General features: G+C 43.4%; 3 protein-coding genes across 5 annotated transcripts; 2 read left to right on the forward strand and 1 right to left on the reverse strand.

Annotated features, from left to right (window-relative positions):
* The first annotated feature begins 1,521 nt into the window (after positions 1 to 1,521).
* On the forward strand, positions 1,522 to 7,855 carry LOC135251257 (E3 ubiquitin-protein ligase TRIM35-like). Of its 2 annotated transcripts, XM_064328514.1 has the most exons (7): positions 1,522 to 2,057; positions 3,580 to 3,675; positions 3,761 to 3,991; positions 4,128 to 4,150; positions 5,077 to 5,195; positions 5,548 to 5,625; positions 7,086 to 7,855. In XM_064328514.1, the coding sequence occupies exons 1-7, from the start codon at positions 1,653 to 1,655 to the stop codon at positions 7,808 to 7,810; spliced, it is 1,677 nt and encodes a 558-aa protein (XP_064184584.1). In that variant the 5' UTR covers positions 1,522 to 1,652; the 3' UTR covers positions 7,811 to 7,855. The 2 variants fall into 2 exon arrangements, with proteins under 2 accessions (XP_064184584.1, XP_064184585.1); XM_064328515.1 differs by lacking the exon at positions 5,548 to 5,625 and having other exon boundaries at positions 1,523 to 2,057; positions 7,086 to 7,854.
* Positions 7,856 to 11,437: 3,582 nt separating this feature from the next.
* LOC135251265 (ras-related protein Rab-11B-like) lies at positions 11,438 to 15,739 on the reverse strand. Of its 2 annotated transcripts, none has more exons than XM_064328538.1 (5): positions 15,532 to 15,739; positions 13,676 to 13,871; positions 12,877 to 13,070; positions 12,576 to 12,656; positions 11,438 to 12,136 (listed from the first exon to the last, which is right to left on the reverse strand). In XM_064328538.1, the coding sequence occupies exons 1-5, from the start codon at positions 15,569 to 15,571 to the stop codon at positions 11,991 to 11,993; spliced, it is 657 nt and encodes a 218-aa protein (XP_064184608.1). In that variant the 5' UTR covers positions 15,572 to 15,739; the 3' UTR covers positions 11,438 to 11,990. The 2 variants fall into 2 exon arrangements, with proteins under 2 accessions (XP_064184608.1, XP_064184609.1); XM_064328539.1 differs by lacking the exon at positions 15,532 to 15,739 and adding an exon at positions 15,429 to 15,450.
* A 1,541-nt stretch (positions 15,740 to 17,280) lies between these two features.
* On the forward strand, positions 17,281 to 19,175 carry tpgs1 (tubulin polyglutamylase complex subunit 1). The gene is made up of 2 exons (XM_064328529.1): positions 17,281 to 17,989; positions 18,343 to 19,175. The coding sequence occupies exons 1-2, from the start codon at positions 17,412 to 17,414 to the stop codon at positions 18,887 to 18,889; spliced, it is 1,125 nt and encodes a 374-aa protein (XP_064184599.1). The 5' UTR covers positions 17,281 to 17,411; the 3' UTR covers positions 18,890 to 19,175.
* The last annotated feature ends 9 nt before the right edge of the window (positions 19,176 to 19,184 follow it).

Here is a 19,184-nt window from a genome sequence, read left to right on the forward strand (position 1 = left end):
TATAAACGTGGACAACCCTGTGAAAAATATTACTTCATTACCAAGGTTGGAATTGAAATAAAAAAGGAATATAGGCTACCAGTTACAAAAGTGAAACGAAATGGTTGTCACATTGAGAATGGTTGCTCATGTTCACCCTCCTGTTCACTCATATTTATCGACATGAATCCCAATCAGTATGATTGTATGAAAATAATTCATTAAATTTAATGCAAGATAGGCATAACATGTTAGGCCTACAAACCTACTACTGTACATATCATCATTCTTAAGTTTCAAACATGTTGACTTAAAAACATCATCTGGCTAAAAACGTCTCATATCCCTTTTTCTTGAAAGACAGACTTCTGTGTTATTATGCTGATTATGATCTGATTATAAGCCTATGCATATAATAGCTTAGGAACCGCCACACAACTCAGTCATGTTGATCGTTTGTTTTCGTAAACGGCCGAATGGTGCTTCGCTTTAAATGTTGCTGCCGTAAAGAATTGTGCGACGGCATTATCTCCTTTTCTTTGTAAAGTCCAGTGTGCCCTATGCTAAAGGAGATAAGGTAGGAAGTATTGAAGCACCTTTCCTTAGCATTCAGAGAATTCGAACAGCTCTTATCATGGCTGCCACTTAGATACTTCCGGGTCATTTCACTCAGTTAGGAACCTTCCTAAGCAAAAAAGACTATTCGGATGCAGCCTCAGAGCACTTCAGAGTGATCAGAGCTTTTCACTGCTTACCTGCATCATGGACCAGCACTGCATGGTTACTGATGGTACACATTACAGAAAGAAAACAGCTCAAATTCATCTTGGACTGGAAATGCTGTTAGCCAGGTGCTGTAGCTCATTGACTCAGAGGGGTCTGATTCCTCCCCTGTGGTCACTCTTCTGTTTGAATCAGACACTCAGGCAAGCTGTGAAAGGGCCCTGGAAGTGCTGGCCAATCAGCTGCGCACAGACCTCAGCTGCACAATGCTGCCCCCTGCTGGATCCCCTCACTCTGCAGCTCTGGTGTGTCCAACAGGAAGAGGGAAGCAGTTCTCACAAGCTGATTGCAGCACTTTGAGTGTGGATAGAAAAAATGGTTCATTATGCAGCTATTTTAATAATCCAGGTGGGGCAACTCTCAAACTGAAATGACGGAGAAACAACAGCCAGAGTTCAGTGTTGGGGAGAATTCCTGTTCACTGTAGCCTGTGTGTAAATGTCACCTAAAAGTAACCTTTTATATGGCAGAGCAGAGATCCAAATCATTAAAAAATAGATTTAAAAAAAGAAATAGATTATTTTAGAGAGACTGTACACTTTATTTCAAACATTTCATGAATTTGAACAGTGGATTGTAGTCTGAATTCAGGATTGCACTTGGCTGTGCAGATAAAACTGTTTACCTCCCTACTTAAGATCAATGACAAAGAGGAAACATCAAGTAAACAGAAAATTGTGGAGTGGGGGAGGGGAGGGAAACCTGGAAATAACCAACGCCAGGTGAGGTCACGCTGTGATTTTTTAATCTGCAGAGAAAACCTGTTTTGCCTGTAGTTCATACCTACCTGCTGTTTTCTGTAAATCCCTCCCCTGGATCTGGGTCTAACTCTCTATTAAGATTTTTAGTTCTATTAGTTGGCATAAGATGTGCTCTAGCTCTGAGACAGAATGGCGTCTGGATCTTCTCCCCTGGAAGAGGAGCTCTCCTGTCCTGTGTGCTCTGAAATCTTCAGGGATCCTGTTGTCCTGAGTTGCAATCACAGCTCCTGTAAGGCCTGTCTGCAGCAGTACTGGGAACAGAAGGAATCTCAGGAGTGTCCAGTTTGCAGGAGAAGATCTTCTAAGGATTGGCCTCCCCCTAATATGTCTCTGAGGAATGCCTGTGAGGCTTTCTTAAAGGAGAGAAGTCAGAGAGCTAAAGCAGGATCTGAAGTACTCTGCAGTCTGCACAGTGAGAAACTCAAACTCTTCTGTTTGGAGGATCAAATACCCGTCTGCCGTGTCTGCCAAACTTCAAAAAAACATGAAAATCACAAAATGCGACCAGTTCAGGAGGCTGCAGAAGAGTATAAGGTAATTCTCAAATAAAATAAGTCACATTTTACCCTATTCTATTTTGCTTGTAATAATTTTGAGATTAGATATTGTATCATATCATCTATTCTTTATCATTTTCTTTTGTAAATTCATCTTGCAAGTGGCATTCAAAGCAAATGATTTTTAATATTCATCAGTCTGTTCAATGTAAAAATGAATACTTTGTGATTTTAGTGAGAAATCCCACTTAAATTTGATGGTAGCTGGGAGTCAACACTTGTTTAATGTCTGACAGACAGAACTGTATAAAGTGACCTTTGTTCTCAGACTGCAGTTTGAGCTACTAGCAACACGTCACATGACTGACAGAGAGAGACAGGAGGGAGGGGCAGGAGTGTGGAGACATTCTCAGAGCTGTGTTAGGGAGCAGTGCTCAGCATGGGACAGTAGGGGGTCAAAGGTCATGGCTCAGCTATATGTGTCTAATCTACGGAAATATTTCCGTAGATTAGTTAAAAACAATTATTTTCCACTGAAAAATATTGAAATCTAATTTAGAAACAAATGGTTCAGTAAATTAATTTGTGCATATTCACACACTGAAGTAATGGTAGCTGCCATGCTTATTTATGTTCAGAGTTATGCTCGTTTTTCTAACATTCATGTAGGCCTACAAGCAAATAAATAAATCAGTTTGCCTGTCTTAAATTATTGAATTTGTCTGTAGGATATGAGCCACAAAAACAAACTGACATTTTCTCATCCGTTGTAGGCATAGCTTTTGGGTAGGACACTATAACTTATTGCACCACACACAAATTTGGCTAAATATCTTGCATAATTGGGGAAAATGCAATTGCTCTACCATCTTCACTTTCTTAAATTTGGATTATGTCAGATTCTGTGAGATGGTCTTTCAATCCCTGTGGGCCTGAGCAAGATGATGTCAAGCAGAAATGTGGAAAGACTTCTATGGTAGCATACTTTGATGCATCCTCTGCCAGAGGGGGTGAGGAGCTGAGTTTTAAGCTGCTTCACGCGTCTCCTCCAATACTGGGACACTGGAGGGAGGGAGAGAGGGAGGGAGGGAGGACACAAAGACCGGTTTCCGAGGCACGGAGGAGGGGGTGGTGGTAGGGGAGGAAAGGAGGATACATTGTTTGAGTACTGGATGCACCCCTTCTGGCGGATCTCCATCATTGTTTTGCTAGAGATTAAAGACGCTGCACATTAAACTTCAGACAATTCTATTTTAGAACCACTTTTTAAATAAATTTTAGTGAATTTTGTAAAAATGTAGAATTTTTGTACATTAAAGACAAAATATCAAGGGAGTATTTTGCCACATTCATACCTGTTTATCAGGCATGACCTGTCATAGAGGCAATGTACTGATATGTGTCTCAGTGAACACATTGTTTTACACAAGCAGTGCCCTAAGTCTCCATTCTGGCTCCCCTCTGTCTGAACAGGGGCTCTTGTGCTGTTTGTGTAGGCAGTGAAGTTTACTGTTGGTCTGTTTCCTCAGTAAAGTGTGAACTCTGTCATTTCTTTCCAGGAGAAACTCAGGACTGCACTGGCTCCACTGCAGGAGAAGCTAAAAGCCTTTAATGTAGTTAAACAAGACTGTGACCAAAGAGCAGAGCACATCAAGGTACTGTACTGAGGCCTTTAAATCACAATGTTGAAAATGCAGTGCTGGATTGTGCTGAAATGATGGTGTATAATGTTTATTCCAGAGTCAGGCCCAGAACACAGAGAGACAGATAAAGATGGAGTTTGAGAAACTTCAGCAGTTCCTAAAAGATGAAGAGGCAGCCAGGATCGCTGCACTGAGGGAGGAAGAAGGGCAGAAGGGTCAGCTAATGAAGGAAAAGATTGAGAAGATGACAGAAGGGATATCATCCCTTTCGGAACAAATCGGAGACATAGAACAGGGGCTGGGAGCTGAAGACATCTCATTCCTGCAGGTAAGTCATGTGTCATAATCACACATGAAACATATTTATCAATATACTCAAATGGGAATATATTACACTGATACAGTTTTAATGGTTTGAGTATTGGTTATAGTAATAAAAATCAACCCTTATTCACTTATTTCAGAGCTACAAAGATATGGAGAAACGGTATGTAAACTCCAGCCTTTCTCTCTATTTAATCTTTTAATCTCCTCTTCCTTTCTCTCTTCAGTTTAAATGTGAGTGGTAGTTTACAAGTACTGCAGCATTTCATCAATGATGTGTAAAATGGGAACAAAAATGGAAAAAAGTCATTCTTACCTAAATTTTAAAAACGGTACATTCATATGAAATTAAACAATGATTATTTTGATATTATGTAAGTCATAGTGATTAACATAATTTCTGTCAGGACCACTGTCATCAAAGTAGATCTTTATTGACAATAAAGGCAATACAGTTATGTTTGGAGGTATGGCTCTGTTCTGGAGCTCTCCTGCCAACCACGCAGCCCACGTGGATAAGGCCGGGAGGCCAGCAGCCAAACCCCCTTAGAGGGGTACACACAGAACAGATCCAGCAGCAAAGCAAGTTCTTAACACATAGGAATGGAGAAATGCAATTTCTTAACACATAGGGATGGAGCTGGGGTGGTGGAGGGGATTTACAAAGCAACGTGCAGCAGTTTGCATGCAGGAGGAGCAGCCGAATGAGTAGAGGGAGGCTGTTTAAGTAGACCGCCCTGTTAAATGTACTGTGATAGGTGAACATCACTCAGCTGAGCCATCAGCTGATTCAGCCGGAGCACTTGACTCTTGTGGCCTGCCAGAACTACGCAATGCTTCATTATTATTATCATACAAATAATAGGTAATTCATGATCAACTATAAATCCCCCCCCATGCTCCTGTGAGTGTGTGTCCCTCAGTGGGGTCGGGCTGCTTCATATATATAGCCAGTGGGTCTGTGTGGCAGAACGCTGGGAGGGATGGAGCCATTTTCTTATAGAATGAAGATCTGATGTTGCTGCTGATAATCTTCTATGGTAATGAAGCCACGCCCACAGCACAAGTGACTCCTGAATATTATTGCAGAGCCCAGTGCACACTACCGGATCCAGAGAAGGTCTCAGGAGGGCTGATTGATGTGGCCAAGCACCTGGGCAATCTGAAGGATGGAGTGTGGGAGAAGATGCTGGGGACTGTTCAATACAGTGAGTACTGGGGGCAGGGAGCTCCACATTGTCACTGTACAGGGAGAATCTTCAGCATCTTTTCCACAAGCTGATAAAGCCAGTCAGAGTCATACTGGTCCTGTCTGTGTAAGAGCCCTGGAGTGAAGGAACTCAGTGATGCTCACAATAAAATTCTGCTTTAGAGTGATACTGTATTCAAGGGGATTTTATTATTAGGTACTTCTCTGTCTCTCTCTTATACACATACTGTATATCTGAGGCTATAATGGTTGTTTTTGTGAAACCCAGTTTAGATCATAATGAGCCCATTGTGTCTGGTGGTTTCCCTTTGTGCAGATCAGTGCTGACGTCTCATTCTCTGTCCCTTCAGCTCCTGTGACTCTGGACCCAAACACAGCACATCCTGAGCCCTTACTGTCTGAGGATCTGACCAGTGTGAGACGCAGTGGTGAGAGTCAGCAGGTTCCTGATAATCCAGAGAGATTTGAATGGGGGCGGTGTGTGCTGGGCTCTGAGGGAGACACTGCTGGGATGTAGATGTGGGGGATGGAGGTTACTGGGCGGTGGGTGTGGCTAAAGAGTCCATCAGAAAGAATAGCACTTTGAATCTGAGCTCAGCAGAAGGAGTGTGGAGTATATGGCAGCACAATGGGGAATATGAAGCCTGGACCTCCCCACCTACAGTCCTCACTGTGCGGAGGAAACCCCAGAGGGTCAGAGTGCAGCTGGACTGGGACAGGGGGGAGGTGTCATTCTCTGACCCCAGTGACAACACTCCTCTCTACACTTTTAAACACTCCTTCACTGAGAGAGTGTTTCCATTCTTCTATCCTGGTTCTCTGCAGATCTGTCCACTAGGGAATGATACACGAGCTCATGATTCAATACAATACACGATACAGTTCACAACATGATACACTAACAATATTTTTAACAATATATGATACCTTTATTTTGGAAAATATAGCCCCTAAGTATTTGGGCAGTCAGATCATTTTTGTTGTTTTGGCTCGGTACTTCAGCACATTGGATATTGTAATTAGACAATGAATGTGAGGTTAAAGTCCAGACAGTCAGCTATAATGTGAAGGTATACTTCCATACTTGGCGATCTGTGTAGTAATTACAGCTCTTTTTATACAGTACATGATCTCCCTGTTGTGGGGGACCAAAAGTAATTAGACAGTTGGCTGCTCTGCTGTTTCCTCTTCTGCTTGTTGTTGCATTATTAGTTCATGTACAGGAAGGCGAGGAAAAAAAGTTAATTTTAGGCATTTGCATTTGGAGTCTGTTACTGTTGTCTCTCAACATGAGAACCAAAGGACTGTCAATGCAAGTAAAACAGGCCATAGTTAGGCCGAAAAATTAGAATAAATCAGGGATACTCAAAATATTGAGCGTGTCAAAATCAATTGTTTGACACATTGTTAAGAAGCAAGAATGTGCTGGTGAGCTTAGCAATAGCAAACAACCTGGCAGACCACAGAAAACCACTGTGGATTACAGAATAATACTTTCAGTTGTAAAGGAAAATACTTTTTATGCCCCCCCCCCCAATTGTTTTTAAAGCTCAATATCATAAGGCACTCCTGGAAGGCAATTCACCAAAGACATTTGTATTCTGTTTTATAACCTGTGTTTTCAAGACATGCTAACGTTAATATGTTCATAGTGTGTAAATAACACATATACATGCCTATATTTGCTAATAAAAGTCTAGTAAAGGTCCATAAAGGGCAATGATAATTTAAAACTGGTTTCAGACGTTAGCTGTGTAGCATGAAGTTGTAGTTCTGATATTAGAACTTTTTGGGGTTCTCTGTCAGTGTGAAAATGGCAGTACCATGCACATCAGCCACCTGCACTGTGTACTTTATAATTATTTAAATACTCTGTTTGTTTCTACAGGGTCAGCTGATCTGAGGATTGTCCTGTTGGGAAAGACAGGAGCTGGGAAGAGCAGCACAGCCAACAGCATTCTGGGAGAGCAGGTGTTCAGGACTTCATGTCGTGCAAAATCTGCTACAGCTACATGCGAGGCTAAAACAGCGACTGTTTATGGAAGGAAAATCACTGTGGTTGACACACCAGGGTATTTTTGTGCTGAGTGCACTGATGAAGAACTAAAACCTGAAATAGCCAGATGCATCACAGAGTGTTCCCCTGGACCTCACGCCTTTGTCATAGTGCTGCCTGTGGGGAGGCAGACAGCAGAGGAGAAGAAAGCAGTGAAAGAGTTTCTGAAAACGTTTGGGGAGAAGGCTCTGAAGTACGCTGTTGTCCTGTTTACACATGGAGACCAGCTTGATGACGACGTGACCGTTCAGCAGTTTGTGGATAAATATGACAACCTAAAAACACTTGTCCAAAAGTGTGGAAACCGGTTTCATGTCATCGATAACAAATACTGGAATAACCCCACTGAAGGCCACAATGATGAGCGAAGCAACGCTGCTCAAATCAAAAAGCTGCTGAACACGATTGATCAGATGGTGGAACAGAACGGAGGCAAGCACTACACCAACGACATGCTCCAAGCTGTGGAACAAGCTCTAAAAGAAGAACTGGCCAAGTTGAAATCTGTAAAAGATAAAAAAAAGGAAGAACAAAGCTCAAGCTGTACCTGTAGCTGAGGTAGCAAAGATGGGGATGGGACTGGGGGCCTGCATGCGTATGATACCGGGGGGGGGGGGGGGGGGGGGGGTAATTGGGGCAGAAGCAGGGGCAAATGGGGCAAATGTAGCAGAGAGTAAGAGAGAAGCCTCAGAGACCCTCTGGTGGATCTCAGATTGCTGAGTAATCCACCTCCCGGGGGAACTGTGAAGGGGGGCATAGCCTCGGGAACAACCGAGATGCTGTCGAAACTTCGGTTGACAGCTCGCCCCCCTTTCCGCGATCTCCCCCGAAGTTAAGATCCCCTCCTGCGGTCGAATGACCCCTCGCCCCAGCTCGCCATTTGGCCTGCGCGTGTGTGTCACACTCACAGTCCTCCAGGAACTCATTAGGATCGACGAAGACGAAGACGAAGGTCGCACACTGGAGCCGCACGCCGTAGCTTTCCTGTCCTCTCGGCCGGCAGGAGCAGGCCCAGCCACGACAGGCCCAGTCCCTGATAATGCTGCAAATCTGAGTCTGTCCGGAGTAAGTTTCACTGGTGAATTAAAAATAAAAATAACACTGTATATACAAATGCATATATAAACCCCACAATCTGAGTAAATTTACAAAATTTTAAATAAAAAAACGTACCTCATTGTGTTACAGACCAAAGGCACAAATGAGGCTAACTACTGCAAAAATAGATTAATGAATAAATGAATTAATTTGAATTATTAATTGTATTACAAAGAAAATTCTAAATTAAAAAACCTGTAAAATAAAAACTGATATAAACATAAAATAAAAACGTTTTTCAGGATGTAGAGGAAAAAATGATTAATTTTGAAACAGAGCTTGTAAGATAATTCTGGTAATTATTTGTGTCAATGACCTCTGGCATTTTTATTTGTTTGTTGATAATCACACTTGTATGCAAGAAAAAAAATATCTTTTAACCTTCCAAATTCCCAATGACTTTCTACACACTCAAATAAATATTTAGGCCTAATATTCATATTTCAAATTTTCCATCAAATTTGATTAAGTAATTTTAATGTAAGCCAAAACAACAAACTTATAAATGTGATGCATATATATAAAACAAACACAAATGAAACAAATAAATAGATTTCCGCAATTATTATAAATAAATCCAATGTGTTTTAAATACATCAATAATAGTAGAATACGTAATCACGTAATTGTTTCATAATCTAGAATTAGCCATATATAAACCATCCTCATATTTTTAAACTGATTGAATCTAGTTTGAGAATTAGCAGATCTATATTCATTGTAATTACTCTGAATGAATACCTCTTCAGTATCTGTTTATTTAAATATAACCAAGTTGATGTGCTTGCTTAATTCCATTGAATGCCTGGAATCGTTTTTCTGAGTGCATATTGTACATGATCTTTTTATTCATCTGTCATGGAGGAAACTCCTATTTTTGTGCATCGTAGTGAATGTACTTATTATTCACAACGATCCTGTTATATTTAATCCTACTTACTGCATAATACATTTTTTAAACACAAGAGTTCAGTCATCCTCTCCCAACCACTGAATAACTCATAATGCAGCAAGTGAGCATAAGCTGCAATAGAAGCAAATGTTATAATTTCTGCAAACTCCTTTAAATAATGTAAATACTTGTAAATACAAATGACAAATTCATGTTCGGGGAAGAAATTGCTTTACTGAATTTCTGTGTCTGGGCTGCAGTCTTTCAGTGATTGAGATGCACAAAGTCCTGTCTAATTCTGAAGACTGCATAGACAGCACCTTTCCTGTCTTCTGCAGCAAACTGCTAGCATAACTTTTTTTAAAACAGATTTGTCTTTTTTCTTACAGCTGAACAATGAAACAGGTGAACATAAAAATATCGTTTTCAATTGAGCTGTATGTTCTGTAAATATGTGCAAATGTTTTATAACTGCCAAGATTTGGCGTTCAATGGAATTTATTGAAGTACAATAAAAGCAATTTGACCGTTTTTCAGTGGTTTCCAAAATATGCACAATACCTCATACACTGCAAGAAGGTTATGGTGCATTAATTTATATTTGAACATTACAGATTGTTAAAGGTAAGAATCATATGCATATTGGCAGTCATCACTGTTTAAAAGAATGAAGTGTTCTCACATGTTACTGTCATAAGTATACACTAGCTGAAATAGGTGCTCATCCTGAAAAAAAACGTTTTTTTTTTTCATTTTTGGACAATATTGTTTTTTTAGAATTGACATCTGTCATCATTTGACCCTGATCCTTTGTCCGGGATATGAAATAAAGGAAAACAGTACCAAGAACACCCTAGAAACGAATATAATGAGCCGAAGTGCATTTAATTCAGAATTCCTTGCTCGCCTTCGGAATTGCCTCTTCCGGCTGTTATTTCAACAGCTTGGGATGCTGGGGAATTCAGGAACGCGTGCAGCATCGTTCTTACCCCAGGCTTAGCGTCAGTGAAAAGGAGCTTATTTTGTTTATTTATTTAGGGGCGACACAGCTCAGGAGGTAAGAGGGGTTATCTGGCGGTCAAAGGGTTGCCGGTTCGATCCCTCGCCCTGGGTGTGTCGAAGTGTCCCTGAGCAGGACACCTAGCCCCTAATTTCTCCCAATGAGCTGATTGGTACCTTGCATGGCAGCCTTTCATCGTTGGTGTGTGTGTGTGAGTGTGTGTGTGAATGGATGAATGAGAGGCATCAATTGTAAAGTGCTTTGGATAAAAGCGCTATATAAATGCAGTCCATTTACCACCTGTATATGAGCGAGAGAGAGTTGACACTGTACTTCATGTAATTTGGAAAGCTTTGGCAACACATACACTGAAATATGTCATGCCAATAAAGCAGTTTGAATTAAATTGAGAGGGGAGAGAGACGGAGAAGAGTACAGAAGATGAGAGATTGCTGACTGGTGGAGAGAGAGCACACGCACCTGGGCTGTGTTAACTAATCAGCCCAGGTGCCTGACTGGTGGAGAGAGCACACGCACCTGGGCTGTGTTAACTAATCAGCCCAGGTGCCTGACTGGTGGGGAGAGCACACACACCTGGGCTGTGTTAGCTAATCAGCCCAGGTGCTTAAAGATGTGTTGTTCTTCACGGTACAGGGCTGCGACCGGGAGCTCACACCGAGAGAGCAAGTTTTTGAGTTTTGCTTTTCTGCACACTAAAAGGAAAAAGAAAGTTTCTGGTCGATACTACACCTACTCCCCATTGGTTCAGTTCATATTTCTTTTGAATAGATGGCCAAATGCTCAGCCAATCACAACCAACCAAACATGAGCCAGGAGCAGGAGAGTTTTAACCCGCACGCCTGCAAAAACAAGAAGTGAAAATGGAAGACGTCAGGGCCGTTTCTATTCATTGTGGGCGAACAGGAGGCAGCTGAAGTCAGGGTTAGTGAAAGCTCACCCTGTTGTCGCAGGTACAGGGACACACCACCCTACGCAGATGGGGTCTTACCCGTGGGCCGATTTCGACTGGAACGGCCCCGTTCCTCTTCACACAACAAGGCGCGGTTTCCACGGCGTCCGATGTGTTCACAAACCACTCGTTTTAAAATTTAAAAAAAAAATATTTCCTGAAATGCTTTGACCATCCAACACCACAAAAATAAATAATTCTGTGCTTGTTTTGAGATATTTCCAGGCATTTTAAAGGTAGGAATCAACTTTATTTATATTACAACAGCACATAATCAAATTTTCGAATGGTCCCATCTTGACAAATGCGCCATTCAGAGTTTATGGTTGCGATGAGATCGAGCGCTGTAGACCAATGCATTGGCCTGCCTCCAGGACATCTGTGGCCTAGACAGGACAACGCATTTTCCAACGGGCACCTGTCCAGGTCAGCTGAATTCATACTGCGCCCGGCAACTGGGTCCTTGGAACCCTGAAACATTTTTGTCCTCCTCCTCAGGCCTCACAGGTCATGTGACCAGTGCCTGGTGGCTCAGCACTGCAGTAAACCTTGTCATGGTTAACAGGGAAATTCTGATGTAACACACACAAAAAAATAATTATTAATAATAATAATAATAATAATAATAAAGTGTTGGTGGAATGTTAGCTATAAAGTAACAGCTTGAGAAACTAGGAGAAACATTAACAGAAAACAATGGTGGTGGGGGGAGCTGCACTCAGCATTCAAGAGCAAATGAGAGAAGAGGTGTAAGGGAGTGGGGTCAGGGGTCAGGGGTCACAGGTTCTGACAGCACTGTAGTTTGTTGCCCCTCTGGCCGTCGGTGGTTGGGGGAACGCTGATGTCCACCACGTTGTTGCCGGGAGACTCGTCGTGCGCCGAGCGGTCGGCCATCTGCTTCTGTGACACGATGCGGTAGATCTCTGAGGAGAGAGGGAAGGATCGTATCATTCACCTGCAGCTCACCTGTACAGAACTGAGAGAGAGTACACACCTGTACACTACTGAGAAAGAGAGAGAGAGAGAGAGTATACACCTGAACACTACTGAGAGAAAGAGAGAGTGTACACACCTGTACACTACTGAGAGAGAGTACACACCTGTACACTACTGAGAGAGAGAGAGAGAGTACACACCTGCACACTAATGAAAGAGGAAGACAGAGAGAGACAGAGAGGTAGGGATGGGGAAGCGAGAGATTGGAAAGAGAAATGAGAGAAAGGGAAAAGGGAGAGAGAAAAATGGGGATGGAGGGAGAATCTACAACCGGATTGTGCCACACTGCCAGGGTACCCAAGATTACTCTCAACTGCAGTGTAATCACACCACCACTAGAGGGCATTAGTCTGTGGTGCTGCCGACCTGTGAGGATGTTCTTGAAAGCCTCCTCTACATTGGTGGAGTCCAAGGCTGACGTTTCTATGAACGACAGGGTGTTCTTCTCTGCAGGGGAAAGAGAGAGGGAGAGATGAGGGAGCTCAGCGCAGAGGAGATCAGCTGACCACACCCAGAACAGGGTACCGCCCGCCACACACTGGACAGGGCCAGAACTCAGAGAACAGGAGCCTGGTGTGTGGGCACTGAGAGCAGGTGGTACAGGTGTGTAGTGTGTGGGCGGGTGTGTGTGCGTGTGCGTGTGTGTGTGTGCGCGCGCAGTGTGTACCTGCGAAGGCGCGTGCCTCGTCGGTGGGCACTGCCCTCAGGTGGCGCAGGTCGCTCTTGTTGCCCACCAGCATGATGACGATGTTGCTGTCAGCGTGATCCCGCAGCTCCTTCAGCCAGCGCTCCACGTTCTCATAGGTCAGGTGCTTGGCGATGTCATACACCAGCAGCGCCCCCACCGCCCCCCGGTAGTACCTGAGACACACAGGGGGCGGGGTCAAGACCACACCCACATAACCATATAGGGACAGGGTTGCATGCAAGACCACACCCACATACCCAACCATGAGGTCTCTCTCACTCATGCCGAGGTGCTGGTCTCTCTCTCACTCAGGCTGAGGTGCTGGTCTCTCTCACATTCACTCTGAGGTGCTGGTCTCTCTCTCTCACTCAGGCTGAGGTGCTGGTCTCTCTCACACTCACTCTGAGGTGCTGGTCTCTCTCACTCACTCTGAGGTGCTGGTCTCTCTCTCTCACTCGCGCGGAGGTGCTGGTCTCTCTCACTCACACTGAGGTGCTGGTCTCTCTCTCTCACTCACGCGGAGGTGCTGGTCTCTCTCCTCACTCACCGAGGTGCTGGTATCTCTTCCCCTCAGTCTGGCTCTCTCACTCACGAGTGCGGTCACTGGATGTGGTCTCTCTCTCTCTCACTCACGCGGAGGTGCTGGTCTCTCTCTCACTCACGCGGAGGTGCTGGTCTCTCTCACTCACGCGGCGGTGATGGTCTCTCTCTCACTCATGCTGAGGTGCTGGTCTCTCTCTCTCACTCACACTGAGGTGCTGGTCTCTCTCTCACTCACGCGGAGGTGATGGCTCTGTAGCGCTCCTGTCCCGCTGTGTCCCAGATCTGGGCCTTTACGGTCTTCCCGTCCACCTGGATGCTGCGTGTGGCGAACTCCACGCCGATGGTGCTCTTGCTCTCCAGGTTAAACTCGTTCCGCGTAAAACGCGACAGCAGGTTACTCTTCCCCACGCCAGAGTCTCCAATCAGCACCACTGCCGTTAAAACACACACACACAAACACACACAAGAAAATTTATGTGTACACAAACACGGGTTCAGTGATGCTGCGCCATCAACAATTAATTCATTAGCAATTTAAAATTAATTGGTAATTTAAAAAAAAATTGCCAGTACGCTACTGAGCTTTGAGATGCACTAGTAAATAACAAATAACAAAGGGACAAAAATTGATTTATTAGATCATCAGGGGCCTTCATACAATGCACCTGATTAGCACTGAAGTCTGGATTGCACTTTTGCGTGTGTCTTCATTATCCAATAGCTTAAATGATCCTGTCTGTGTTTTGTGTTTTGATGTAAACTGGGTGTCTCTTTTGAGATATGAAATTAAGAAAGCAGTTGAACATTACATCATATTAGTGCAGGGTTTGCGCACTGGCTCCCAATTTTTTAAAATTAAAATGTTATTTTCCTAATTCAGTCCATCGTTTACTTTTTGACCTCGGCCATGCAAAATTATTGCACAGGCTACGAACAAACAATGGCTTGCAGTATATACAGTGAAGACAACCATTTTCAACAAATCCAACACGGCACTCAGAAATTAAGTTGAATCGCGCCGTTTTAAGGTCCTGTGCGCAGAAAATGCTCGACTGAAATTTGCAAACATCTTTGCAGCAGATATGCAGCGGGACCGTCTTGTGGAATGCATAGCAACGGTACACTGGTCGCAGATGTAGGTTACAGTCAGAGGTTTTGTCCATGTCTTGAGGTTGTTTCATCCTTTCAGGAAACAAAGTTGAACTTTGCCCACCCACCATACCACCCCACCATGCCACCCCCGCGCTGCAGGAAGCCGATAGCCTGTTCTGCTGGGAAATCGGAAACGACAGTTTTGGACCTCTTTCCTGTCCTGGAAAGGTGTACAAGTTATAAAACGCTCTGCAAGTCTACTGCGGTAACATCATGTGTTTACCGATTTGATAGGAGAACCAATAGAACGTGCATCTAGACTATATGGTGGCTGGCTCGCGCGTTTAATATGTGTCATTCCAATAAATTCAACAAACATGTTCTGCTTAATTGCAAAACGCGATGTAAATTGAATGTATTGTTCAATTTGTACATTAGCATCTTGTCCAATCTGGACATACAACATCTCAGTAACGTCAACTTGCAACATATGTGGCGTTCATATACCTAATTGATTTTCTTTTTATATCGTCAGTGAATTACTGGAATATTGCCTGCAAAATGGCAAGCTAGAAACAACTATCCATTTGAATATTCGGCCTAGCCTACTCGTCTGTCTAGCTCCCTTCCTATAATAAGTTATTATAACAAGGGGGCTTGACAGATTAACATCATTAATAAAATTGTTAATATGGCGGCAGAAGCAGCGCCGGGCAACGACTGCTTAGTAAAAAGCTAGAAAGCAGTAACGTCAGACTCTCTCTCTCGCTAGCCAGGTTTTTAAGGATTCCTAAACCGCGACAAACGGAACGATGGGCAGCTAACTAGTTTTTTTTTTTTTTTTTTTGTACGCATCATGTTCTTATTTGTCGCCAGAGACAATAACCTACTCTTACCAGCCATTCGGGAGAAACCGCTTCTTGAGATTGTATGACAGCAGTGAAAACAAATGAACGAATTATTCAGGTTACAATAACGTTACAGGGGCAGAGAATTTACCTTTGAACAAGAAATCGTAGTCATCATCTCTGTTCCCCATTTTAGGAAGAAAAAAAAAACCGTTACAACCTCAATCCACGATTTGAAAAAGCCTGATTCGGGTGTGTTTCTAATCTAGCGGGATTCACTGCAATGTTTTAACCCGATGTGTGAAACAATGCGCTATGGTTCGCTGCCGTGACAGCCCAAGCCGCAGGAAGAAGTAACGCTATCTCCCTGACTCCGCAGAGGGGGAGGAGTCCCTATGCTGTGCACACCCCAAACCAAACAGGAGATGACGCTATTGTCTATCTGTGATCAATTCGTGAAGTCTCTATTTGTTGAGTTTCCTTTTTGTAGGCTACATTTATTTTTAAATTGCAGCTTTAGAAAACCAGCCGAAATAGTTATTTGTAAGATGGTCAGATCATTACCTATAGGCTAATTGTAGTCAATAATGGCGGCAGTGTAGTAGGCCCGAAAGGTTACAGGTTCAATTCCCAAATAGGATGCTGCCCTTGAGCAAGGTATTTAATTGTGGCATATGTCCAGCTGCATGAATGGACACACTGTTAAAAAAAAAAAATACAATAGCTGTGTAAGTCACTCTGAATAAGAACGTCTGCCAAATGCCTGTAACACACTGTAGCTATAATTGCAACGTTAGGCCAGACAGCACTGTGGTATACCTTATTTACTTGTCTGAATGAGCAAACTAGTCATATAACAGTCAAAATTGGCAAAACCAACAACTTTGTTTGTTAGATGTTGGGCCAAAGCTGGGATACCATGGTAATGTTACATTTAGCTAGCCATAGGCCATCACTTCTTGTAATGACAACAGTGCTTTAAATGTTCAGATAGTGGTGGAAAGTCCAGGGGTCAGAAAGTAAAAGTCCTGCAATGTGTTTTTTTCACCCATGAACTCAGCCGATTTCACTAATTAGTTCTACCCCCTGGCTGAAGAATTCTGTGAATTCACAAATTTTGAGCTAAATATTGGGGAGGACATTTACTTTCTTAAACTGGATTTTCCACCTGTTTTGTAGTAATCTGACATTTGACAGGCAAATGGTGACATTTGACAAGTTAGGCCACAAGGTTGGGGCTTAAATTAATTGATTCCAGATAACATTTCAAAAAGATTAACAGTGGTGTCACAGCATCCTGTGCATTTATGTTCTCAGGTAATCTGCATTAAATCTTGAATGATATTGGAAAGCCATGGGTTGTGGGTTTCAGTGAAAGAAAGCACACAAAACTGTGTATAAAATTTAAAATCAGATGTTTATTTAGAAAATGATATATTAAATTGGTCCATAACAACCACTGTTATCAGAAAGTTTGTTTGAAATGACTGCCTCTAAAGTTTTCTCATTGACGTCCAGTTAATAGTCATCCAGTCTACTGCCCCCTGTCTTGCGTCAAACAAGATTATGACAATCAATCTAAAATGGTAGGCTATCCGCAAGATGTAGTCAGTTTGTGGTCCAGGAAATTTACCATACGTGCATTGAGAAGGAACCAGGTGCTTGCTTGAAATTTCAAGAAGCACACGGTTAAGCAAAACAATTATTTAGGGAGTTAGGTCAGAAGCACCGCGGTAGCCAGTTACTGAACTAAAGCATGGACGGTACGAACTAGTTAATTTGACAACAACAACAACAAAACAAAAAAAACTATGTAGGTTTGTGTTCAAACGGGAAGTCCGGCCACTTGGCACTTTCGGGACTTCCTCTTAGCACAATCTGACCTCTTTTGTGGGTGAGTGGGAAATGTTTTTAAAGTCCGTTCGAATTCGTGTTGGGAAGCCATCCAACTGGATGTTCAGAGACGTCGTAACAGCTGTCCTTATCCGAGAGAACGGACGCGCTTAGACATTCATATGTGTATTCATATATATGTGTAACGGTTGTTTCACGTCAGCCAGAAAGCGCTGTGTTTTGGATCCGGGGCAAAGGACAGCGTCCGTGGCAACCAGATTGGTTGACATAATCCGTTTCTTAGAATCTATCTCTTTCGTGGCGTACAGACAGGTGTTGCAAATTTGGCTTTATACTTTTGTTAAATCTGTTATGGCGAAAACAGAACAGCCAAAATGCGAGCAATATCCTAGCGCATCACCAGTCAGTAAAGACGATTCGCTTCCTTTGTTAAGCAAAGCAACTATGGCGGAGAAACGGAGGTCCGGTGGATCGGGGATCCTGGCCGACCCCAAATCGGCGAAATCTGACTCCGATAAAGAGTTTCTGTCACAGACCGGAGTGGGAGTGCTACTGAGAGGAGCTCTCCTAAAATTGGTGGAAGCCAGGTCAGAAGATCCGATTGGGTTTCTGGCCGACCACTTTAGTAATTTAGCTTCTGAATCCGAAAACGGGTCGGCAGGGTGCGGCGATGCGGAGCAAACGAACACTTCAGAAGAACAACAGCAACTGGGGAGAGCTATGTGGCACCTCAGATTGGCGCATCACTCCCAGAGGTAAATTAGCTGAATCTAAAAACAAAAACCCGACACCGCTGTTTATAACTTGTTTATGACATGCTTAGTTAAAGTTAACAGTGAGATAACATACTTAATCTGTAACTTTTTCTTTCTTAGTATATTGTTACTACTATAAAGACTGTGTACCATTAGCTAGTATTATCATCACATAAACGTGCGTTGTTGGAGACCGCGAAGTGGGAGTGGCCAACTTCTTTTTGCAAGACAATAGTGTGTTTCTAACCACATACGATCGGAAAATTGTGGTTGTTTTTCTCTTTCTGGCGTTGGACTTAGGTTACGAGGTCTGTCTTATGATCAGCTGCAATTTAATTATCTTACTTTTCCAGATCTGCCTTTAACAACAACGTGCGGGTAGCCTACGAGCTTCTGATGAAGAGAGGGCAGCGTCGACGTGTGGGAGGCGGGGTGCGAGGCAGCATCTACACAGAAATGCTGCGTTTCCTCTGCAGCGAAGGGGAGGTGCCCGAATTGACGGCAGCCCCCCTCCTGCGCCGAATCCAATGTCACGACCACGAGGCTGTACCGTTTGAACTGTTCCGGCAGGGCGTACTGACATGCGCGGTGTTTTCGGATTACGTTAGAAAATCTCGGTCCCTCTATGTGGCAGTCTGCCCCTGCCCTGACACACCAGCGGAGAGGTCATTGTGCCAAGCTGTTTTGGAGACCCTGCGGGATGCACTTGACACCTCTCACTGCGCCGACTCGGCCCGCTACCTGGAGGCAAGCGCCAAGATCGCTCCGTGCAAGCTAGCCGAGGCAATGGCTCTGGCTCACAATCCCGGTCAAACTCAAACGGGCCCTACCATGGAACCCCAGGAGTTCGAGGACGCAGCGGCGGCCCTTTTTATCGCGCGAGTGCGCCCTGTGTCATAATTATCCGTTCAACAACAAAAGAGCATCGTCACATTAAAATAACATCCGAGCAGAACATGTCATAACCCCTAGACAGAATGGAGTAGAGAATAACCTTAAGTACGTTGGACATTTTGCTTCGGAAGGTCCACCACAAAATAGAGGAAAAACTAGACTGTTCTATATGTCTAATATTTATTTATTTTTTTGATGTTTCAGGACTATGAATAGTGAGAAGTATAAGCTTTCCTCCAACTGGTTGCAGTTTATGTTTACCTTATAAGTGAATAAAAACATGCTTATCTTATGGACATAC

Source organism: Anguilla rostrata, chromosome 3, assembly GCF_018555375.3.
Source record: "Anguilla rostrata isolate EN2019 chromosome 3, ASM1855537v3, whole genome shotgun sequence".
In the NCBI taxonomy this organism is placed as follows: domain Eukaryota; kingdom Metazoa; phylum Chordata; class Actinopteri; order Anguilliformes; family Anguillidae; genus Anguilla; species Anguilla rostrata.

Excerpts from the sequence above, each read along its gene's own strand:
- LOC135251257 (XM_064328514.1), top strand. The coding sequence starts at position 1,653 with ATGGCGTCTGGATCTTCTCCCCTGGAAGAGGAGCTCTCCTGTCCTGTG. Across the intron at positions 3,676-3,760 it reads AAAGAGCAGAGCACATCAAG|AGTCAGGCCCAGAACACAGA; the intron begins GTACTGTACTGA and ends TGTTTATTCCAG. Across the intron at positions 5,626-7,085 it reads GACCAGTGTGAGACGCAGTG|GGTCAGCTGATCTGAGGATT; the intron begins GTGAGAGTCAGC and ends TTGTTTCTACAG.
- LOC135251265 (XM_064328538.1), bottom strand. The coding sequence starts at position 15,571 with ATGGGGAACAGAGATGATGACTACGATTTCTTGTTCAAAG. Across the intron at positions 13,872-15,531 it reads CTACGATTTCTTGTTCAAAG|TGGTGCTGATTGGAGACTCT; the intron begins GTAAATTCTCTG and ends TTTTAACGGCAG. Across the intron at positions 13,071-13,675 it reads TACAGAGCCATCACCTCCGC|GTACTACCGGGGGGCGGTGG; the intron begins GTGAGTGAGAGA and ends TGTGTGTCTCAG.
- tpgs1 (XM_064328529.1), top strand. The coding sequence starts at position 17,412 with ATGTGTAACGGTTGTTTCACGTCAGCCAGAAAGCGCTGTGTTTTGGAT. Across the intron at positions 17,990-18,342 it reads TTGGCGCATCACTCCCAGAG|ATCTGCCTTTAACAACAACG; the intron begins GTAAATTAGCTG and ends TTACTTTTCCAG.